The sequence below is a fragment of the Myotis brandtii genome, unplaced genomic scaffold (genome assembly GCF_000412655.1).
Source record: "Myotis brandtii unplaced genomic scaffold, ASM41265v1 scaffold266, whole genome shotgun sequence".
NCBI classification, from domain to species: Eukaryota; Metazoa; Chordata; class Mammalia; order Chiroptera; family Vespertilionidae; genus Myotis; species Myotis brandtii.
In genome coordinates, this window is record NW_005360124.1 from 10,160,038 (window position 1) to 10,185,550 (window position 25,513).

General features: G+C 39.3%; 1 protein-coding gene across 2 annotated transcripts in view; it reads right to left on the reverse strand.

Annotated features, from left to right (window-relative positions):
• The window catches only part of TMC1 (transmembrane channel-like 1), a 147,496-nt gene that overhangs the window by 25,593 nt on the left and 96,390 nt on the right, over positions 1-25,513 (reverse strand). For both annotated transcript variants that reach the window (XM_014541280.1, XM_014541281.1), the window contains 6 exons: positions 13,670-13,812; positions 8,484-8,628; positions 7,493-7,687; positions 4,750-4,929; positions 4,470-4,631; positions 3,492-3,620 (listed from right to left, as the gene is read on the reverse strand). In XM_014541280.1, the coding sequence (XP_014396766.1) occupies positions 3,492-3,620; positions 4,470-4,631; positions 4,750-4,929; positions 7,493-7,687; positions 8,484-8,628; positions 13,670-13,812 (954 nt within the window). The remainder of the gene's footprint in view (positions 1-3,491; positions 3,621-4,469; positions 4,632-4,749; positions 4,930-7,492; positions 7,688-8,483; positions 8,629-13,669; positions 13,813-25,513) is intronic.

A 25,513-nucleotide genomic window follows, 5' to 3' on the forward strand; every position in this document is an offset into this window, starting at 1 on the left:
AAGGTATAATGTCCCTCACTGAGAATGCTTCCTTCCATCTCAAGCCTTTGAAATTCTGATCATCCTTTAAGACTTGGCTCAAATGCCTCCTCCTCTGTCATGTCTGCATTTCTATTGACCTCTCCCCTTCCCCTCTGGAAGTCCAATCACAGTAGATTTCTCCCATGGCATTTGCATTTTCTGCTAGGTACTGTCAATGGAAGCTTGCAAGATTAAAGAGTAGTAAAGAATGTAAGAAACTGGTGAATGAATAAAACTGAAGAGGGCAGTGGTTTTTCAGCTCCAGCCAATTTCTCTGGAGTGGGAATATGAGTCTAAAGTTTCCAGTCCTTCCACTACATTAGCAAAGCAATAAATTCATATTTTTAAAATGTAAATCTTCCAGTTCTAACATGTTAGCTCATTAAAAACAAACAAATCACTTTGTGGACCAAAGGAAAAAACCATCTGTAAGTTGAATCTAGCTTGCAAACCCAAGTGTGCAACCTCTCCTAAGACTTACATCTTTTCTATCTCTGTATCCCTTTATCAACCCAGCACCAGAGTTTGCCCATAATGTTTCGTACCTAGTAGGCATTCAATTTGTATAAGTTGTTCACTTGGTGGATCAATGATAATCAAATCCATATCAGAGATCCATCATCCAACTTCAATGCTTTAAAAATTGTTTTAATGCTGAGCTTCTCTCTGAAGCACTTTCCAAAGGTAACATGGAAGAAAATTCTTTCTCTATGACCTAAGACAGAAACTTGTTGTTTTTTTCTGTACTTTGTACTAATTCAAGAGCACTGTCAGCACTCAATGGATAATAAATCAATCATTTAATTACAGCGTTTATGCATCCAGGTCATGTTGCATTGACTTCATATTTAAAGCAAAATTTTCTAGCACTTAAGAAGAAAGTGCTAAAAAGCAAGCATAAGCTAAGCAATAGTCTAACAAAAAAAGGGCAATTTTTATGTCTGCATCAGAAGAGCTGAATCAGGCAAGGAAAACAGAAATGAAACCAAGCCAGCTGAATACCTCATCGCAGGGAACGGGAAAGCAATGCAACAGCATCCTGGATCTATAGCATTATCTCACTATCGTTCACCAAAGAGCATTACCTAACTGCTTTTGGCTCGTCTGAGAGCCACTTTCAGTGAGAGTGATAGAGATGACCTAAGAGAAGGTCATGATTTCAAAGTCAGATAGCCAGGCAGAGAAGCTAGTCTTAAAGACAGTTCTGAATGTAGGACTTGTCCTGAGACTCGAGACATGAGACAGGAGGGAGATCCGCAGTAAAGGATATCACTTCACTAGTGAGAAGAGAAACGTCATGGGCTCAAAAACATTAAGCCAGAGCTGACTCCATGCCTGGAAGCAAACAGAAATCTGTCAATAGATGCATGGTGTTGCCTTGATGATGCTAGAATGAGGAGGTTCCGCACTGAACCAGCCAGTCAACACCTAATGCTTGCCATGTGACAGGCATACTAGTAGTTCTAAGCATAGAGGTCAAGGCCTCTGTGTCATAGAGCTTTCATTCTAACAGAGGGAGACACATAATAAGCACTTTTAAAAAGGGAAATGTCACGTAGTTATACGTCACATGAAGAAAATAAAACAGTGTGCTGAGAGTGTCTGGTAGGCTACATTAGAATGAGCGGCCAGAGAAGAGCTCGAAAGAGGTGACATAATCTGAGACTTTAATGACAAAAAAGAATGAGCCATGCCAAATTCTGGGAATGTGCATCCCTGGAGGGAGGAACAGCTAGTGGCAATGAAAGGACCATCTTGTATTGGAGCATAAGAAAGAATCCCAACGTTTGTGGACTTTATAATGAAAGAGCAAAAGTAGTAAGGGGTGAGCTCAGAGAAAAAGAAAAGAAACAGATCATATAAGGAATTAAAGGGCCTAGACAGGGATTTGGAATTCCTTCTAACTAAGCTACTGAAGGATTTTAAGCAAATGAGTACAACCAACCCCCAGGTCATATTTCCCAAGATGACTGTTTCATTTGCAAAAGAGGGACGGTGGGCCGCTGGAGTGTCTTAGACCTCAGAGTAGTGATATGTGCTTGCTGCCGCCTTCGAACTTTGTGTGGTGATCCGGGGTTGAGCGTAAACAGTGAGCTGGTGATGAAGTCAAAGAAACCTGACTTCCATGCTGTTGTCATGGGAAAGAAAGTCAGCTTGCTGGAATTCAGCTCCACCACTTGCCAGAGCCCTGTCAGCACCCTGGGCCTTCCTCGAAACCTCCTCAAAAGCCCCCTGCTTGTCTCTGCTGAGCTCTTGTTAGATTGTGAGCTTTATGAAGTAAGCACTATAGTCAATAAATCCTTCTATTTCCCAATGTACTGCACAGGGACTAGCCAGGATCCGTGTCTAGGAGTTTATTTAGTAGCATTCTGAGGCATTAATAGAATAAGAGGTTGACACTACCCATCCTGCCCTGTTTCTGGAAATGCCAGCAAGCTTCGTGGGGAGGGAGCTAACTCTGGGTCCAAGACTTACTGAGTTCACCATCCATTGCTTCAGCCATCCTGTGCTAATTGATGAGAATATTGTAAGCCTTGATATTCAAGTCTGACCCCCCTCTGAATTAAAACCATACTCATTGGACTTCATTTATAGTAGTTCCCTCCTTATCCACAGTTTCGCTTCCCACAGTTTCAGATATCCATGGTCAACTGTTGTTCAAAAATACTAAATGGAAAATTCCAGAAATGAACAATTTGTATGTTTTAAGTCGCCCGCTGTTCTAAGTGGTGTGATGAAACCTTGCATCCCCCTGCTCCAGCCTGCTTGGGATGTGAGTCATCACTTTGTCCAGTGCATCCATATACAGATGCCCCCTGCCTGTTAGTCACTTAGTAGCCATCTCAGTCATCACATCAATTGTCCTGGTATTGCAGTGCTTGTGTTTAAATAACATTTTTACTTAATAATGGCTCCAAAACACAAGAGTAGTGATGCTGGCAAGTAAGATATGCCATGAGGAAGCCATAAAGTGCTTCTTTAAGTAAAAAGGCATGTCTATGTAGGGAAAAATAGTGTATATAGGTTCGGTACTATCTGTGGTTTCAGGCATCCACTGGAGGTCTTAGAATGTATTCTCTGCAGATAAGAGGGAACTACTGTATTGACATATAAAAAGTAGATCTCCCCTGGCTGGTTTGGCTCAGTGGATAGAGCATCAACCTGCAGACTGAAGAATCCCAGGTTCAATTCCAGTGAAGGGCACATGCCCAGGGTTACTGGCTCGATCCTCAGTAGGGATCGTGTAGGAGGCAGCTGATCAATGATTCTCTCTCATCATTGATATTTCTATTTCTCTCTCCCTTTCTCTTCCTCTCTGAAACCAATAAAAATATATTTAAAAAATAAAATAAATAATAAAAAGTAGATCCCACCCTCTAAATCCTGAGATATCTTCTTCTTGCATAGTGTGTGTATACCATGAGCCACAAAAGAATAATCTGATAAGAGAACATGAGTATCATACTTACATATCCGTATTCTAAATCCCAGCACCAGCAGTAATTGCAAAATCTTACAAAACATGCCCGGAGAAAGTCCCCAATAAGGATTGTGACATAAGTGGTCAAAACATCAGAAACAGTCAGCCGCACAAATTCCTGTGGGGATATTATCTGCATTACAATTTGCATTTTTGTCTTTAAATGGTCCTAGTGTTGACAGCGAATTTGTCATGTTTCTAAACAGTATGAGCATGAAAACTGCAATTAATGGTAAAGAAACTAGTTAGGCATGTCTAGCAAATGAAGAATGTTTCACTCTTATTTTATTTGTCTAAAAATAATTATTTTCTGTTCCAAAATCACTGTATTAAAAGTCTTATTACTGAGAAACTTTTATAAGCATCACACAATATCCCAAAATAGGAAAATATTGGCCATGTGGAAGTATAAAATTTAATCTGGCAAACAGCAATATTTATAAATTTTAAAGACAAACTTGGAAAAAGCACCTGCAGCATAGATGATAGAAGATTCATTTTTCTAACACATGAAAACTTTTACAAATCAGTATGACAATAGATGGGTGATCCAATTAGGAAAAGAATTGGCAAATGTTGCGAACAAGAAATCCTCAGGAGAAAATACACAGTCAATTAAAACATTGGAAAATACTTAAGCCCCACAGTGTTATAAATTAAAACAACAATCTGCTTTATTAGAACACCAATAGGTAGTAAACAACTCACTTTGTTTGAAAACAATCCTTCTGTTACGTGCAACTGTAAAAGGGGTATAAAAGGAGAACTTCCCTCAATGAATGGATGTGAGGCATGCATGAGATAATGTATATGAAATTCACAGCCAGCACATGGTAAGCATTCAATAAATCTTAGCTGTATTTTATTAGTTTAAGCAATAAAAAATTAGGCCACACTTATGGAAGAACTATTGACTCTGCTCTTTTTTAATCCATTAATTGTCATGCACTTCTGTTTGCGATATTACCTGCCCCACCATTGTTTCCCAGCAGGGTCCTCGAGGTACATCTGCAGGGTGCACGTAAAAGGGTGCCCCGGTGCTATTTCCAGTGAGTGTTGCATTGTAGGCCTTGATCAAGTTGGCTTCCCACAAGGTAATATTGACCCTTACTAGCTTTTCCTCTTCAATCTAGAAAGCAAGCAATAGCAACAAAAGGGAACATAACACAGATATCAAATGCATGTCTGGCAGTCTTGAGACTGGGAATGTAACAACATGCTGATGGCAATCCAGACACACGATTTACCTTGTTGTTGATCTCATCCAACAAGGCAAGAATAAATACATACAAGTTGCCCAGAAGAAGAGCAAAAATGCGTATCAGTAGCCATTTTAGAGCAATGAGGGGATGGTAGTCTTCCAATTCAGCAAACAAGTCAAACAATGTTGGACAGAACATCCCCAGGAGGGACATGACCATGTTCATCTACAAGGAGACACAAGGGATAAATTGGGTTAATAGTATTTAGAAATTATTATTGCTTTCCTCCAGACTTTTGCAAAGTTCCAGCTAGATACCTTTGATCTTTTATTAGACTAAAGAAGATTATCTCGTGCATTTTTAAAATTTAATCTTAATAAAAAACATCAAAGTCAATATCAACTCACAGTCTCAAGATTTGGATGTATATGAGCTTGTATATGTGCCAGTAATAACAGTGTTTCCTGGTATAATGAGGGATGCAATTTACATCACTCACTACCCAAAGAACCCGTATTGTTCTGTATGGTAACTGATTCTGATATGATGATACACACTACACAACATATTTCCAAAGGCAATGGAAAATGATCTGCTTGAAGAATGAGATCCAAATTAGAAATAATAACTTGACAATCATCAGCATATGAGTTAGTTTAATTAGTTAGAATGAATGACTTCCTTGAGATGGGCTCAGGACTAAACATTGAATTCAGGGACATGCAAACTGTTAGGAGCAAAAGAAGAAGTGCTTTATCAAAAAAAAAAAAAAACAGAGGACATTCAGGGAAACAAAAGAAGAACATATAGTATGATGTTATTGAAGCCACTGAAGCCAAGGCAAGACAGTTTCAAAAGGATGACTGGTTCATGATGCCAAAAGCAAGAGAATGATGAGAGAGAGGGGTTGGGGGTGAGGGAGAGAAATAGGGCAAGTAGGAAATGTGTGGTCCTTCTCTCCTGACTGACTGGCATCCTTACGATTATATTATTTGGCTAAATTAAGTCAAAGGAAAAAAAATCCAGAGCAGGTACTACTTTTATGGTGGAGGAAAAGCCTTTCTTAAACTAAAAAAAAAAAAAATTAAAAAAAAAGGATTTCTGGTAACGTTTCAGGTAACATTAGCAACTGTCCTTCCTAAATACCTGGCTCAAACTGCCACCATTAAACATCTCCTATTTCCCCTTGTGGATTCCATATTTTGATTAGAAGTACTAGACTATATTTAGAAAATAATTGTCAATATGCTTTTTCCATTTTTATTAAGAACATTATATATGCATGACCAACAGGAGCTAAAAATCAGCATAACATAAAATCAGCATGATATCATTTCAGCCTAAAGTAAAAACTTGGCAGATCTTATACAATCTTATATAAGGTAAATTTAATTCTGTTTTATCAAATTTATAGTTATGCATAACTCCCCATTATTACCTTTGTTGGCTCCTAGGACTCAGGGATCTCCTAAAATGGGTATTAAACTGGTTCTTACAAAGAGTGACCCTTTTCATGATTGACAATCAACTACCCATCCTTTACTGTGGTTCATTTATACAAAAATATAGTCAATATGAACCATAGACTAAAGTGGCATGATAATTGTGCCTATAAATATTATCACAACTATAAGAAAGAATGTTGACAGCAAATTTAGTAAAGGCTTTGAAGTTCATTTGTTTTAAGTAAATGAAATATCTCCACCAAATGACTGTTTCACAGGTTTCCATGAAATGTCTGTGTTTTTATAGTCTCTTAAATGAATGGCCTTCCATCTCCAATGTTACCATTGCTAAATATAGAATGCTTTTGTTTGTTAGTTTTTGTTGTAACTAATACCATTTTCTGTCTCAACATGTTTAAGGAGATTCTATACTGTGAAGACTTAACCTTTTTGGTCTATGAGGCTCTGCAGAAATTTCAGTGTGGGAAGTCTATACTAAATCTACCCAAACTTTGAAAATGCCTAAGTTCTAAATGGTGCCACATTGCATGCTGGAACATTTTATTAAAGAGAATAGGCCTTAGCAACAATATATGATCAATGATCTCCTGATTTTAAATATCAACCTCTGACCTCCCTTCTCTGACCTGCTGAATGGGCAGATATGCTGGGGGAAAATGACAATCTTATTTAATGCCTGGAAAGAGTTAACCTTCCTAATTTGAATAGCATTCAGAGGGGGAGGAAAGAAGGCTAGGAGGAGAAAAGGGAGATAGGGAGTTAGGCTGCTAGTGAAAAAGAGCGAGAAGCCCAGACTTGCCCAAAGTGGGGGAGGCAATCTGAATGTGTCCACGAGATAAACACAGGAACCAAGGCTCTATCATCGCTGCTTCAGAGAATTCAGGCAACAAATGGATCTTTCAGTTACAGATGCAGGATCTACAGAGAAATCAGTGTAAGTTCATGAAAAGAGTGTGGGGCTTGAAACCAAGAATCCTAGGTTTTAACTCACTTTTCTCCATAGTTCTCTGACCACGAACACATCACCTAATCTCCTGAGAGTCCTCATACTCTTGTAAACTATACTGGTTGGAATACATGTGTGCTAACATCTCTCCCAACTGTAATGTTCCAGAATGTCCCAAAATGAAGGACAGCCAGTAGACAGCTTTGCAAATAAGGCTGGGATAGAGTGGAAAATGTGGGACAGGGTTGGCTAACACACAGGGCAGATGGAGGAAAGAGGTAGAGAGTGGCCTTATTTAATGTTCTGCCATAGAAGCATAACCCACAACATCTCAAATGTCAGGTTCTAAGCACATAAAAAACATGCAGAGACGAACTTCATTTTTTTCCCACCACCCAAGGGTGTCAGGATCTTGCTGCGCAAATTCCTGGGATCTCTTCACAGCCCAAAAGATGAGGTATCCACTCCCAGCAAGTGTTAGAAACACGAAGAAGTTAGCGAGAAACCTCAGGAATCTGATCAAATGGACATTTTCTTCTACTTGGGCCGCTCTTTCTTCGATTATAGCTTCCTAAAACCAGGAAAAAGAGAAATATCTGAGCTACACAAGTATCATGAACTCAGGAATTATTTTTTCTAACATCAGAGTGTAAAATGTGAAAATAACCTAAATCTGGGATTTCACAAACCAGTGAATATTGCCAGTAAGTGAGAACAAGTGAGAGAAAGGAGGAATTCTTACAAACCATCTCTAGCCACTCTAATAGGATAGTCTTCATTCTAAATTCTCTTCCAGTACAGTTTTCTAAAAGCTACAAAATAATACTTCAAAGTCATCTTAAATATTGAGCATTGTTCTGTTATATAAAATATCTGATTCTGATTACTAATGGTCCTCTATTTTAAGCCAATGGCATTATTTTAATACCAAACGTAGAGAAGAGATAGTGCTGTTGTGGGTCATCAGATATTTTCCAGTCATAATCAGAACTCTGCCCAAGTCCCAGTAGGCAGAAATGATGAGTTAATCTTTCTTTTAATTGTCAAGATACTTTGTCAGCTGGAACATATGGGATTGCTCCCATTTTACTCTGACAAATATAAAGAAAAGCCCTGGGCGGTTTTGCTCAGTAGATAGAGCGTCGGCCGGCAGACTGAAGAGTCCCAGGTTCTATTCTGGTCAAGGGCATATGCCTGGGTTGCAGACTTGGTCCCAGTAGTGGGCATGCAGGAAACAGCCAATCAATGAGTTTCTCTCATCGTTGGTGTTTCTATCTCTCTCTCCCTCTCTCTCCCTCTCTGAAATCAATAAAAAATACATATATTAGAAATACAAAGAAAAGACTCTGGAAGGTGGCCATCTTTACCTTAAAGTTCATTGTGATAGAATTGAATTTGTTGTCTGCTGTTTCCGGATTGCCGATCAGGTAGTCCCAGCTGCAGAACACCTTCCAGCTGAAGTTGAAGGTGTTGTCATCACCACCCCCATCGTCACCAATATTTTGGGTCATTCTATAAAAACAGGAAGTTTAATCCAGCAACCAGAATACAAAAAAAGGGGGAGAATAAAGGGAATGTTAAAACATCATAAGTATAGGTTAATTAGAGAAGCAATAGCTAAAAGACATATTTTCAAACACTTTTTTTAAATAACCAGAAAATAGAAGTTTATTTTTTAAATTTTGTTTTAAGTTTTTACACTGTGCATTTGTCAGGCTTTCAAGATTAAAAGACTTGATGATTTTAAAAATTAAATAGGTTATATAAAAATACATATTTTTATTTGTTTTCCTAAACTGTTTTCTTAGCTCATATACTAGGCTCTTAACCTTTTGTGGGATAAGGCTCTCTTTAGAAATCTGAAGAAAACCATCGGGTACCTCCCAGGAAAAGAAAATATGGGTAGGTTCTGACACTGTTCTACACAACTTCAATGGTTCCCAGACCCCCTGAAGCCTCGAGATGGACGAAGCCAGGTCAGGTCAGGAAATCACTGCATACATTTCAATTCTCCCTAGAATGTCCTCCAAAAAAGTGATTGCACCAAATGCATGACATTTCTCCATTACTCTGCAACTCTTGATTAAAAATCAAGATAGCAGTTGCACATATTCTACTCAGTGATTTAAAAAATATTTTTTTGGATTGGAAAGTTTAAATGCACTTACTTGCACATTTATTTCAGTAGTTAGAGAACTGTATTATACATATTCCACTTCCTTTTTCCCCTAATCACTAAAAATAGCAAAACTGAAATTTCATATGATACATATTATAAAATGGTCCTATAAGGCTTTGGTTTTTTAAATATGACAGTGATTATGGAACCCAAAAAGAAAGAAGCAATATGATATAAATGTGACATCATAGGTTGACAGGCATCTCTAAGGTCATCTAAATTTCCCCAATGTCCCCACCCCTTATGAAAGTTTATCTATTTTAAATGGGCTAATGTGTTATGAAAAAATAACCAAATATAATTTGGTTCAAATAGATCTTACAGTCAAATGGCTGTAGGTAGGTCACTGGGTATGTCTAATATTATTTTATCATCTGTAAAATAATTAAACTACTACCTACTTTGTAATGTTTAAGGGTTAATAGATAAATATATTCTCTCTTTTCCTAATTTAAAAATATTTATATGCATGTATTGAAGCTGGTTTATGGTATATATAGGTTTTTAATATATAGAGGATAGTCTATGTGGTCAAAATTTTTAACACTATTTGAGGCTTATATGTGAACATTATTTAGGTATTCAATGCTCTGCTTGTTAGCTTTGTCTATTATGGCCAGTCTCATAAACAGAAAAAGAGGTATATCTAATCTCAATGAACCCTACAACAGGTGAAAGTCTTGGGAACGCCTGTTGGGATAAAACAGACAGCAAGAGCCATCTCAGTAAGGCATGCCTGCCCTGAATGACTCAGTTATTTCCAGTAGTTTGCTGCTCTGGATATGCCAAAATTTTTAGCTCAAAGAACTGTTTTTAATAGGAACAATTAGATATTGAAATTACAGCACCTTTACTTTGTGATACAAAACTTCAAAGAGATGAGGACAACATATGAAGGGGCTAATGGTCTCCATGTTATGCAACTTTACATTATGCTGTATTAATTTGCTTTTAATACATATGTAACTTTTGACTATGAATATTTCTAAGCTTAGTAAGTGGTTAGTAATGTACACTGCCTCAGAAGGAAGGAAGGAAAGAAGGAAGGAAGAAAGGAAAGAAGGAAGGAAGAAAGGAAGGAAGGAAGGAAGGAAGGAAGGAAGGAAGGAAGGAAGGAAGGGAGGAAGGAAGGAAGGAAGGAAGGAAGACTATAGTGATCAACCATCTTGGTTTGCCAGGGATTGAATGGGTTTCCAGGGCACAGGACGTCAGTGCTAAAGAAGGAGAGTCCTGAGTCAATAAAGTTAGTCACCCTGTCTTAAAACCTCAAAGAACTTTCTTGGATTTCCATATCATATTACCTTCCAATTTCCCTATTAAATAATTAAAATTAGATATTGGCCACCATTTTATAGATGAGGATGCCTAGACAAACAGTATGGGCAAGATGTTGAAGTCCATCCATAGACTAATTGATTTTAAAACCTAGATTCCCTTCTATTTGATTTGAATAATGTAACTCATAAAGCCACCGATGTTTATTCCAATAATATATTCTATCGGGGTGGGGATGAGGGGAGGCAATGATAAATGATTTTGTACAATCACTTATATCTCATTAATTCTCTTTCTACCAAGCCTTGTTCCCAAAGCTAGGAGTGGGTGGGAGTTATGAATTGCTTTGTAACTGTTTTGCAATACATAATAATGAGTTTAAACCACTGGCCAATCAGGTAACAAACAACCAAAGGTCCATGCTAGAGGGAGGGACCAAAACCAGGCTGGTTTCATTGGCATAATATGAATGACTTTAAGAGAGAAAATGTGGATTTTGTGCCCTGCAACTATGCTAAATGGCATCTTTAAGCTAGTTAGGAAAAACTGCCATTTCCTCTAGGCTGGCATTATCCAATATGGTCACCACCAGCAACATGTGGTCACTGAATGCTTGAAATGTGATAATATAAAATACACACAAGACTTCAAAGTCAGTACCAAAAAAATCCTCAATAATAATATTATTTTAATTATATGTTAATGCATTTGCTATATTGAATAAAATATATTAAAATTCATTAATTCGATGTTTCTCTTCCCTCCTCTCTCTCAAAAAAATCAATAAAAGTATTTCTAAATTAAATTAATTTACCTGTGTAAATTAATACGGCTCCTAGAAAATTTTAAGTGAGATGTGTGGTTCATCTTGTATTTCTTTGCACAATGCTGTTCTATAATCTTAAAATTCACCAACTAGAAAATTATTGTAATGAATACACAAATCCATTAATGTGCAACCGCATAAACCTATGTGACTGCTCTGTCATTGGGGTTACATTTGATTCTTCAATAATCCAATGGGTTATAATCCTAACAAAATTATCGACAGTTATTAATTATTTACCACCAGCCAGACATGTTCTCAGTATTAACTCATTTCATGTATTAACTCATTTAGTCCTCATGGCCATCCTAAGACCAAGGTGTTATTACAACTGTATTAAGAGGAAAACTAGAGAACGGAACATTTGTGTAAGTTGTCAAAGGTCTTTTAGTCCATGGTAGAGCTGGTATTTGCATCCATGCAGACCAGCTGGGGATACACAGCCGCTGCAGAATCACTGAAAAGAGCTGCGTAACTGGACATACACAAACTTGCTTGCCCAGTGACTAAGGACATTGAAGGACCAACTCATAAATGATCCGCATGAGGTCTCTCTAATGTGACTGGTACCCTGACTTCAGTCTTGCCAAATCAAAATGGGGGGGTGTGCAGGAGGCAGCCAATCAGTGATTCTCTCTCATCATTGATGTTTCTATCTCTCTTTCCCTCTCCCTTCCTCTCTGAAATCAATATATATATTAAAGTAAAAAAAAAATATATGGTAAAGACTAGAAATATCTTAGATTTTTGGAATGTAATAATACTGTATTAGGTAGATAGATAACTAATACTAGGTATTTAAGATCTCTGGTTACACTTGGGCAGTAGATAAATATTTTGGATGTGGGGTCTCCACGAAGGCTTTCATCATGTCATGAAGAGGCTTAAAAACTAAGTATGACAGTGTTCTTTGGTGGAACAGTCACTGTGACAGGGACAAGACCCAAAGTGTGTCACAGACTTGGACCCTCAGACAAGGCCCTTCCCTGAAGTGAAGCAAAGGGTCAGTTCTCCCTGTGCAGAGTCAACTAAAAGGGTTGGGCCGAAACCGGTTTGGCTCAGTGGATAGAGCGTCGGCCTGCAGACTGAAAGGTCCCGGGTTCGATTCCGGTCAAGGGCATGTACCTGGGTTGCGGGCACATCCCCGGTGGGGGATGTGCAGGAGGCAGCTGATCGATGTTTCTCTCTCATCGATGTTTCTGACTCTCTATCTCTCTCCCTTCCTCTCTGTAAAAAATCAATAAAAAATAAAAATAAAAATAAATAAAAGGGTTGGGACATTAATTGAGGTGTCTCTCTTTTTCTCCTAAGCTAGAGCAGAGAACTGGCTGAAGGGCAGGTTGCTCATAGCCCCAAACAACTGTGCTAGGTTTCCGCAGAGTGTTACAAATATGGGGGGGGGGGGGGGGGGGTGTACATGACACACCATGTTTATCCTTGTATTATTATTTATTTATCATTGCATTATTTTCCATACATACAACTGTAAACCTACTTTACCCCCACCCTATGCATTTCAGGCAGAGGAAAAAATTGTTGTTTCATCAGTTCCCTATAAAATTCTTCCTCTTGCTCTAATAAATCCTTTTCTAAGACAAACCATGATGATACTGTTGATCATGATGGTCTCGTGGGGGCCATTTGTTTTTGCCGCCTTATGCAGCTGAAATTTTTTGGATGAGTGATTATACTGGCTTTAAAAAAAGAACAGAGAACAACCGTTTCTGCCTATTGAACTGGTTCTGCAAGTCACAAACACCTTTACACAAAACGAGGGGTCAGCAGCTGTTTCCCTGTCTTGTTTGCAACATTGATTCACACGTCAAAGTACAAAAAGGCACATTTTAAAAATATGCTTAAACACAGGACAGGTATGCAGTGAGATGACCCAAAGGCCGAAGTCATGTTCAATCCTTTTGTTTGGAGGATGTAATAGTCTAACATTAGCATCGGTACTAGAACAACATTTTATCTCATAGACTGCATCCTCTTCAGTGGTTCTCAACCTGTGGGTCGTGAACAATGAAAATACACCCTGCATATCAGATATTTACATTACAATTCATAACAGTAGCAAAATTACAGTTATGAAGTAGCAACGAAAATAATTTTATGGTTGGGGGTCACCACAACATGAGGAACTGTATTAAAGGGTCGCGGCATTAGAAAGGTTGAGAACCACTGCAAATGTAAAACAGAAAAAAAATTACAACCATTCTCCAGTTTAATTCCAGAAATCATTGCCTGCTTCCCAAGAGCCCAATGAAACTTACGCTTTAAGGACAACCACAAAGCTGTATCCAATGCAGCTGATCCCCACCAGGAAATAGGAGAGCGGCATCCTGAAATTCATCCATCCAATTGTTCGCTGATTGTCGTAATAGCCATAAAAGAGCACGGAATACTGCGCCAGGCCCTAAAATCCAACAACAAAGCTACTTAGCAGATGCCATGAAGAGAAACTCAAAGGAAAAGAAAGATGGATTTTTAAAAGGAATGACAAAATGACATTAATTTTCAAACTTGGGAGATGTCTCTGACATGAGCCCCATTGTTGTGCTTCAGAGAGTGAATGTTTCAGCTGCCACATTGATTGGCAGTTACTTGGTTTACTTGAAATTCAGGGACTTCTAAATAGACCCAATGTTTAATCAAGTACAGGTTTGCTCAGCTGTGGAGCCATTACCATGAAATGCCCATTGATTAGAACATCAAAACAAAAGGAAAGACACTCACAGATAGATAACAGATTGACAGCTGTCAGAAGGGAGGGGCATTGCAGGGCTGGGTGATAAAGATGAAGAGATTTAAGCAACAACAACACAAAACAAAAAAACCTCATGGACACAGACAACAGCATGCTGATTACCAGAGGGAAGGGGATGGGGGGAGGTAGAAGAAGGTAAAGGGGGGATAAATGGTGATGGAAAGAGACTTGACTTGGGGCGGTGAGCACACAATATACTATACAGATGATGCATTATAGAAGCGTACACCTGAAACCTATATAAGTTTATTAACCAACGTCACCCCAATAAATTCAATAAAAAGTTTATGGTGTCATCAGATTTATAATTTTAAGAACTTGCTTGATATTTGGGGGAGGGTGTGAAACATGCTTCCTCCAATTGTGATGGCAGGTTTCCACTTCCAGTCGCCTGAGCCACAGTTAGACGGGTTCTCCTACCCCCCAGAGCTGTGTCTTAGCTTGCGTGAGGAACAGGTGAAGTGATCTGCACAACCTTCTATTCATCAAGACTATTACATCCCATAACCTCCCATAACCAGCATGTTTATCTCTTCCAAAAATTACCCAGTGGGGTTAGAATCACCATTTCCCCAAGTCACCTGAGGGGGACATACACAGAACATGGGCATATTCTGAGGCTGCTTCCTTTATAGTCCTTCCATCTTTCTCTCCTTCTCTTACTCACTGTGTTTTCTCACTCTCTGCATGGAAGCATTGTTTCTGTGTTACTATATATCCACTTCCTGAGCTTCTGTCTGAGTTTATCTCTCAGGCAATAACTTCAAATGACTGTGCTATATAAAGTGAGGAGACAGTAACTTGCCAATGTGGGGCTTCCTCTTGAGGTCAAGTGAGTCACCCTTGAATCTGAAAAAATTAAATTGGCTGACTTTAACATCATTTATACCAAGCCAGGCACTTTGAAGCCCACTGTTGAAGAAAGGAGGAGAGGAAATGGGAGGGGGAGGGGGAAGAGAAGGAGGAAGAAGAGGAAATGTCCTAGATGTTAATTTCCAAGGGAAGAATTAAGAGAAGTAATTTAGAAAATTGCCTTAAAAAAAGATTATGCCTAGTTCAAATCAGAAGCCACCTGAAATCTGAAAAAAAACCACACACACACAAAAAAACTATTGCTCCCAAAATCTGCAGCAAATTTATTTTTTAATACTCTGTGAGAATTAGTAGGGGTGGGGGAATTTCAGAAAAATCTCAGAAGAGCTGCTGGGCTTAAGTAGGATCAGGATGGGATGGGAGGGGTATAGCTCAAAACCAAAGTGGTTCCCTGCACCATATCTGCCTGTATCTGCATTTTTCAGCTCAAGAAAAGATAACTCCAAATCCCAGAGAAAATTTGAGGCTAAGCAACTAGTAGAAACCCCAAGTAGAGAAAGCAAGTGAGCTAATCTCATGTCTAAGATAGGAAAGGATACCATATAGACCTGAACTGGCCAACTGCCCAAGACCCAGAAATCTCAGGAGAATAATCATCGGGAAGAGTTCCCTGCATTTGGTTCCATGCCATATATATGTTTTTATTGATTTCAGAGAAAGAAAGGGAGAGGGAGAAAGAGATAGAAACATCAATAATGAGAGAGAATCATTAATTAGCTGCCTCCTGCCCCCTCTCCTCCACTGGGGATCAAGCCTGCAACCTGGGCATGTGCCCTGACCAGGAATCGAACCATGACCTCCTGTTTCATGAGCTGACGTCAACCAATGAGCCACACCGGCTGGGCCATGACATCTTCTTTCACACTCATCTAGGTAAGGTCTCTGCTTCCTCTCAGCTATTTTAAATCCAATGCCCTGTCCAGAACCTTCAAACTGGCCCTCTTGTCCCCAGGGAATAACAGACCCTGGTAAGTACTGGCACTTGGCCCCTTGTGTAGTTTAAAGATATCCTGAACTGTTTCGTTTTCTCCATAACTATAAGGCATTCATTTTATAATTATTTCCTGCAACTGACTCTTACCTCATTTCCATGCTACAGTCCTGACAATGGTGATAATGGTTGCAGTAATAACATCAATCAATACGTTTTGTTGAGCACTTTGCATGTGCTTAAACCATGACTTCATCTCACAGAATCCTCACAAGAACCCAAGGAAGTCACTACTGTCAGGGGAAATAGTTTTCCTCAACTCTTGATGAGTTCTTCCATGTGCAGAAACCCAGAAATGTAATGCTCCCAGCCTCTCTCCATTGCCTCATGCTAGCCCCAGGGAGGAGAAACCATCTGAGAGAAGGGCATGCAGGAGCAAATGGGCATGATGTGGGCCACTGCTCCTCCTCCTTCTGCGAGAGCACAGGCTGTGCTCTGCCCCTGTAGAGGGAGGCCTGGCCTGGCCTAGACTGGGACGCCCACTTGCCCATAAAAAGATACCACGTTCTTTAATACCTGCTTTAACAAGAATAAAAGCGGCATGTTGACCTCCACTTTTAGCTTATCTCTGGTTAGCTCACAACCCGGTTGGACAGGGAGGAGTGTTATTTATAACAACACACACACACACACACACACACACACACACACACATATACACACACACACATACACACCTCCCTGCCCATCTCAGTAACTTGTCCAAGTTCCCATAGCTAATAAATGACAGAGTGTGAACTTGAACTGGGTCTGTCCAATACAAATCCTATATACTTAACCACTGTGCTATACTCCTTCTCCTGTGCTTTCTTTGCCTACCAGGCCTTGTATCATGCCAGTGCCATACATTCCCAGTTAAACAAAAATACAAGGAAACCCTACCAACTCAGCAGGAACTTTTGACCTATATCCCAGGATTGGTCCCTGGAGGTGCCAGTATCTCTTGGAAAAGACCCCAGTGCTCCTTTTGAAAAGATTTCAGAGGACCTCATCTCTCTGTGCATAAACATTACAACCTGACATCTTTTTCTAATTCATAATGATGCCTCCAAAATAACATGAAAGGAGAAAGGAGCTATCCAGCAAGCAGCTGGTGAGCTTGTTAGGTTAGCACAATAGCCACTGGGGCAGCTGGCTCATCTGGTGTATGCACCGTCAACATATGTTCAGTGCCTGGCACTTCATAAATGTTAGATCACATCCAAAGTTGCAAGGGCCCTGCGTTTTTTGGAATCCCGATAATTTGACAAAGGCTTCTTCAGTTTGCCTGTTACTTCATATGCAGTCAAGTATAAATGAAAGAGGCAATATTGATGAGCATAATTTTTAAAAGCTTTATCCAATCCATCTTGAGGGGTGGCTTTAAACAGGAGTTGAAAAGCTTACGAGAGGAACACCCTCCCCTTCCACCCAGCCGGCCCACCACACTCCTCACATTTTTCTCCTTTCCTTAAAACTCCAACAGCAGACATCTGGAAGTGACTAAAATAGCAGTGATTCCTAGCCCAGCCAAGGTTTGACTCGGTTTCCATGTCAGCATGCATGGCTTTCTGTGTGGGACCTCTCTCCCACCCCAATATCTGTGACAGAGAAACCACAGTATGAGCCAAGTTTCAAATGAGCACAGAGAAGTCCTGTCCAACTCTGGGCTCCATGCATCTGCATCGTCTATTAAGACTCTAATTTCTGTTTCAATGCTGCAGCTGGTCTAGTCTATAGCCGCTGACACCCTTTGATAAGAAAGAGAATGCTTTGATGATGTAGTTGCTAGGAAACAACCCATGTAATTATTTATCTAAGTAACTTTTATTTGCCAAACACTATACATAGGTGAAGTAGAGACTGGATTATAGAGGCCCTCAAAAGAGTTCTGCACACAAAATATTTTCTTCATAAGTACTTATCACCTGAAATTATATTAGAACTCCACCCCTCTGGTGTTTCTCATGACTACAAATAGAGTGAAAGAAACATTCTATCCCCAGGATGGTAAATGAGTTTCAATATCCTTAGCAATTCTGTTTAAGTTTTAGCTATTATCAGACCATTATTTTGAAGAAGAAAAAAATCATGAAGTCAAAACTGATAAGAAAGGAAGATGTCCCTTCCATGTGTGCCAAGACATGAGAGAGTAGCACACAAGTTGGGGTACAGTTCTATTTCTCTGAGTTGTTAACAGTCAATTTATATCTTAGTGTTAAAAGTTTCAAGCATGGATGAAACAGAGATGATGTCACAATATCTGATAGAGTGGGACACAGGAGAGAAGCAAGACGTGAAAGGCTAACAACACCCCAAACCAAGGTTAACTAACTTCACAAGAACAGCAGCCAGCCTAGCACTTAGGGGCTACATGCTGATATCTAGCCTAGGGCCACCCTCCTTCTCTCCAATCAGACTCAGCAAGCTTCCACCTAATGCTCTGCTCACCTCTGAGCTTACTTTCCTTTTGCCACAACCCAGATCCAGAGTTATAAAACAAATGCCATGTGGCTCTTCGCGAGGGTATATATGTTGATGCCCTCAAACCTTTGCCCCCCTCCCAGACAGGTGGCACTGCTGCTGACACCTTTCCCCTGCTGGCTTGTGGATGCCTTGCTCTCACAACCAGGGCTCCCTCTTTCTGCCTCTCCTCATATAAACCTTTTTTGCATGGGAAATAGAGTTAATTTACTGGATCCTCTCAGGACTCCACTAAACTTCAACACTGAATCCTTCCTCCATGTGCCTCCATGTACTTTGATATATATCTGCTGGTTTGGGACTGTCACATTGGATAGCACATCCAATTAGATCATAAGGTCCCTGTGGGCAGGGATTATACGTTAGTTATCTTTTTATTCCGAGCATCTGACATTCAACTTATGCTTGCGGAATGACTGAATGAAAAAAAGAAATTGCTTCTGGTGGTCATTAGCAATCCTCAGTTAGATTAAGTTCCTTTAAATTTTCATCTAAACCACTCTTTTCTAATTTTCTGCTCTCTACTACCCATTTTAATAAAATAGAGTAAATCATTCAAGACAGTAGCATGACTGAGAATAACAATCGCATGTTAGAATATAATAAATCAAAACACCAAAAAAATGTCTGAGAGACACTAAAGCTGGCAAAGTGCTGTAATTTTTTCTACTGTCTAATTGCCTAAAACTCTTACAAAATGAGACATCTCAAGTGCTATAAAATGAGCTGCTATGTATGATTTCTTCCCACATAGGAAAACTGGTCTTCTTTTATTTCACAAGGTAGACATTAAAAGCATTATATTATGGGTGTTTGTTGTTCTTTGATTTCTGGACTTGTAAATCTACCCTTTAGTTCTTTGAAGTCATGCAAAATGAAGCATTGTGAATTCATATATGAAAAGCAATAGATGTGGTCACTGGGACACAGCCCATACTGGGAATTACCTTAGTATTATCTATTTAAGATGATTTTTTTTGAAAAAGTAAAAATATTTTTAGAAGAAGAGAAAATATTGAGACTACTTAGAAAAAAATGAATGAACTCGAAAATTTTCAATCCCATATAAGTAGCCCATATTTTATTTCAAATATTTAAGATTAGCAAACATAATTAATTTCAAGTACAGTTTATAAGCAAATAATGTCTATTGGAGATATATGATGCTAGAACTTAGGATAAAGATTTTACTGAATTGCTTTCAAATGTTTATAAATTTATATATTTGTTACAGTAGATGTACTGGACTCATGATTTTGGTGTTATTTGTATTATGTAATATAATTTAATAGTTTACAAGGTTCTAATCTAACTCAATGGCTCAGCGTTTAATCTATTAGTTGGACAGCCAGTATTTAAATGTCAGCAAATTCCTACCAGGTAAATTGAGCTCTTCCAAACAATCTTGGTCCCTCACTTGATCATAATGATAGATTGTCCTTTGGTCTCACATTCATCTTTTCTTCATCCAATCTGTTGAGTTTTTCAAAATCCAAGTCTGATAATGCCACTATCCACCCACCACCCGCTTAAATTATTTTTAATTGTTCTAAGGAAAAAAATTATCATGGCCTAGATTGTAGACAGCCTCACATGGTTTGATAACCTTCTATCTCTCCACTGCCATTTGCCCCTGACTACAGACCCCAAGGAATTTGTTCTTTAAGTTTAAGAGACCAGAAGGAAACCAAGAAAGCTAAAATAAGATCCAGCGATCTCTCCCATCACATTATAGACATGTCATACAGAAGTCCAGGAGCAGCAGGTTAAGAAAGCTATGAAACAAGAGAAAGAACCTAGGACCTGGAACAGAAAATAAGACACCTCTCCTTTTAATCCAACCTCATGAGCCTTTGAACCAGAGGGACCTGCACTGGACACTGAGGAAGTAAAGCAAACACAGGAGCCAAGATGGACAGCCCTTAGTCCTTCCAATCCCAGTCCATGTGCCTGCACAGGGCCCCCCTCTGCTCAGTGAAGTCTTCAAAAGAGTCTTACTATGGGTACAGATTAGAGGATCCTCACCCCTTTCAATCTATGACCTCCAGGCCAAGGATGAGTATATCCCAGAGTGCACTTGGGAATCTACAAGCCCATATTTGTCCCCAAGAGGCCTAGCAGTCTGGCTTGGGGTCATTCTTTTGCCCTCACCAATGGATAATTTATGATCTAGGGGGTTCAGTCTCCGCTGAGTCAGCACTTGGCTAGGTTGAAACAATGGCTGTGGCAGGGAGGTTATGTTAGTGTGTTTAAAGCTTATTGAAACTAAATACCAACAACAATAGCAACAGTTCTGTTCTAGTCACATTTTTAGAGCCAAGAGACCCTGTAGCAGCCCTGTGGGTGTGCTGCTCAGATCCCCTTCAGAAGACAGTCTCCAGCTGCCACCACTTTGGATTGACCCAGAAAGATCCTGATGTGTTCATCCGGGGACCACACACACACACACACACACACACACACCAGGATGTCTCCAGCCAATGACCGAGCATGGTGAGGAATACTAGAGCCAGGTTATTCTTCAGTGACATGGGAGTCCTCCAATGGTCATTTCTTGCTAGAAGACTAACCATTAGCCCAGCCAAGACCTTTTTCAGAATGGCGCTACAGTCTGAGACTCTTCCTACCCAATCTCCTTCCCTCTCTCCTTCCCCGGTTGTCAGACCTGCTTTGCCATCTGAAGACTCTCCCCTCACCCCAAACCCATCAGGCTCATTTTCCCCTTTCTCACCTATAGTCATCCCCCTGCCCTGTTTCTCCTGCAACTAATATTGTTTTTGGCGTCTCTTTCTCAGGAAACCTGAAATGATTTATCCTTTCAAAGGACCCCCTGAAAATAAAGATGCATTTGAACTGCTTCAATATTCTTAAAGGCAAAGGTGTGTTATTCCATGTATGAATCATAAAAAATATCTCTCCTAAATGTGGTCAGTACAATAAGGGAAGAAAGAACTTAAGACAACTGAGATATGTCTGTGAGGAGATGCTCTCACTTTGAAGATCATTACTTAAAAGAGCTGTTGACGCTGATAAAATAAGGCACTAAACTGCTATTTGTTAACATTCAGAAAGTCTGTGACAGTCTCCCTCGAGGACAGACCTAAGGAGGAGATGTGGCAAAAGTGGGCAGCGCAGAGGAATAGGCTTTGAATTTGACATGAAAGTCAGCCACATTTTAGCTTGAATTTCAGTGTCTCCTCTAATTAGAAGTGCTGTCTTTGGCAAAGTAACTTCTCTGAGTCTTAATCCCTCAACTATACAATGATTATTGAGCTTCATCTTGAAGGGTTGTTAGAAAATGTAATGTCTGGGTCTGATTAACACATAGTAGTTGTTAATTTTCCCCTCCTGCACAACAGAGCTTCCCCCACCCCCTGCATCTATGAAGACAGCAGAGCAGGGAAGGAAAAGGTGATGTACCATTTATTCATATGCAGTGTACAAGATGCCCTCAAGCTGGAAAGCTAAGTGCATTCCCCTTTATCACAGCTCAGATCTTCACCCATATGATCTCACAGTCTGATGTCAGCTCAAGCTTTTCCAAATTCCACCTCAGTTCCTCACTCTCTCTCCATATCTAAACTATACAGTCTCTTCCTCTTTATCATTCCTGTATCATCTTTGTGTCTCCAAGTATCTTGCCAACACATGCATCTTCTTCTTACTGACAAGCTCCTTCTCCTAATTCTACAGCTTCAAATAAAGCCATTTCTGCCAATATGATTCATAGCATACCAATTAGATAATCTCCCTATTTCTTACTACCTTAATAAAATGTATTTCCCCCTGATCATAAGATCAATCACTAGGTACTCAATAAAAGGATTAAAATTATGGTGCTTTGAGAAGCCGTAAGACTGACTGGCTTAGCGTAAATCTAATGGTACTTGTCTACTATCAATTAAAGGGAATCTGGATGAGTTGTGATACATGCTTATAAGTCACAGATCTCTGAGCTTCCAAGGAGTTATTCTGTCAGGGAAGAGAGTTTAAGGGGAAGTTTCCAGCTTCCAGCATGAAGGTCAACAGAGAAGCAGCTCCCTACAACCTCCCCCACCTTCATCCTAAAGGTTTTTCTGACCTTCCCATTTTATAGCTTCCTCTACCACAAGAGGTCATGCCTGCATCTATTAACCGTGCTCTATAAATATTTCCTGCTTCTCTCTTTTTTTAAAACAATTTGTTTTGTTTTGTTTTTTAATATATTTTGTTGATTTTTTACAGAGAGGATTCTATAAATATTTCCTGCTTTTTTTAAAAAAAAAAAAACAATTTGTTTCGGGTTTTTTTATATACATATTATTGATTTTTTACAGAGAGGAAGGGAGAGGGATAGAGAGTTAGAAACATCGATGAGAGAGAAACATCCATCAGCTGCCTTCTGCACACTCCCTACTGGGTATGTGCCCGCAACCAAGGTACATGCCCTTGACCAGAATCGAACCTGGGGCCCTTGAGTCTGCAGGTCGACACTCTATCCATTGAGCCAAACCAGTTAGGGCTCCTGCTTCTCTTTTCCTGCATCTCTATGGCACTGTTTAGCTAAGCTGTCACATTAATCTTCTAAGATGCAACAAACCAATCCATGGCCCGATTAGACTGTTCAGGCACCAGTCATCTCTTTCCTGGGCCTGAGACATGTCTTTCCCCCTGGCATCCCTGGAAGTGCAGAATTCTGAGTTTTCAGGGATCTCAAGGACATTTGGTCAAAGGTCTCCTCCATGGTGTCATAATAGATGGAATCCTGGGCTGTCCGCTTACATCATCTCATAATACAGAGCAGGCTCCTTTATGAGGTAATTGTTCTGATGATCAAGCAGAGAACTCAGGCAACAGTAAATATCGAACCTGTCATTTAGTTTGAGAAGCTAATTTTGGGAAATGCATGCTTACTATAAAAGGTGAAAATGGGATCCAACTGCTTCACCTCCTTCTCCCTTTGTGAGGAAGATATAGCACTAAATGAAGTCAGTCTGTGTTCCAGGAACACGCAGTGAGAAGGCTGTTGGAAACCACTGCAGGAAAATTAGTGATAGGTACAGGGCATTGAAAGAGCACTAGATTAGGAGCCACTCATTAACCATAAGATCCTGAATGTGCTTCTGTGACTCAGTTTCCCTAACTTTATTATGTGGGACATAGGATGGCAGATCTCTAAGGACACGTCTGTCTCTAGAAATCTCTTTATTTTGTGGTACATGTCAAACGATTGAATGGTTATAGTGTGCATAAATTTTAAGAAAGTCTATAAGTGAATAATATCAGCTTTATTTTTTCTTGACCTTTTGACATTCTCTCATTGCCTCAGAATCATTTCCAGGCAGGCTTAGAGTTATAAGGAAAATGAATATCGTCGAAGCCACCTTCCTCTTCATCTTTTCCAACTGATTAATATCTCTCAAACATGACATGGACATTTTCCCCAAAACTTTCAATTTCAGTTATTTGATAAATGTGTATGTGCTTAAACTTCAGAAATATGTTTAAAAATCAAAAAGACTTTTGTTCATATTTTTAGTTCTTCCTTTCTCTGATATGACCAAACATCTGAAATGTCAATGATATTACTAGTTCCTATTCTTATTAACTGGGTTTGAAGTTTATTATCTTGCTAGTCAGAGTATGAGAAAGAGAAATCAAAATTATTTCAGGGGGCATAGTAATAATTTTTTTGAAATTTAAGTATGAAAGGAGGTTGGGGAGGAAGAGGGATGGAGGAAATAAGAAGCAATAGAAAGGGAACATAAAAGTGAAGAAATAAAAGCTAACTTAGAGGCCATCTACTCTAAGCAAACCTTTCCAAGCAAAATATTAGCTGCTTCCTCAGGGCTCCCCACTATCTTTTTCTTCATTTTGCTAACTTAGCACATAACATATTGTATACTGGTTGCCTATGTATTTTTCTTAAGTTCTCATGAGTACCTGGAGATCAAGAGAGTCATGTCCCAGTCATCTTTGTAAAACCAGTATATATTATATTCCATAAATAAATACTGAATTGAAACAAAAATGCCAACTGACAGGGGTGATTTTAGATTTCAAATGCTACAGAGTGAGGGCTTTATTCTATATTTTGCCTGTTTGTTCACAGACTAGGAACTTTTGTAAGGTTTACATTTTCTGGTACAGCTCACATACATTAATATCTATGGTTCTTATCTCAAGGCTCTACAAACACCTGCCCCCTCCCTGTTACTCAGATTGCCAGTCAACAGGATTCATGAAATCCTCCATTGGTTGAGGGGGTCAAAGAAGATGCAGCACATGTGTAGCCTCTCTAGGAAGCTCACAATTTAGGAGCTTAAGGATTAAATTCAAAACATCTATGAAACAGACATTTATTGTAACACTACGAACCTGAAGGCTGCTTATTGGTTTTTGCTCCTTCCTTCCTTCCCCAGTCTACATAAAAATTTATTCTCATTTGCTATTTTTCAAAAATTCCTTGAATCTTCAGTTCGCCAATCTCCACCTGGGCTACTTTTCTGTCCTCTACACTTTCAAACATCTCCAACCTGGTCACCATTTTAAGAAGGACATGTGTCACAGACTTGAATCACACTCCAAAATGATTTTTCAATGGGCAGGGATGAGTCTCTGCCATAGCAATAAACCCCATGCAGGGGACCTCAAAGAGGAATGCTCATTTTAGTGTTACAGTGGAGTAATCCTCGTTTGGGTATTATTTAGTAGTTAGAATTTAATATTGCTTGGTATTTAATATTTAGCTTTATTTGGTATTGACTGAATAGTAATACTAAGTAGACTTGTTTAGGAAGTCAAGAGGTTAATATGTAATGTAAAAGCTCTAATTTCCTAAGAACTCAAAAAGCACTTTTGCAAACTCTTCCTTTGTTGTTCTCCAAAGACAGAGATAAGAACATTGCTTGCAGTCTTTGAACTCTGAGCTCACTGTCACTCAGAATCTGTTTCCATTTAATCATATTATCATCTTCCCAAACCCTATTTACTCTTCCTTCCTTCCTCCCTCCCTCCCTCCCTCCCTCTCTCCCTCCCTCCCTT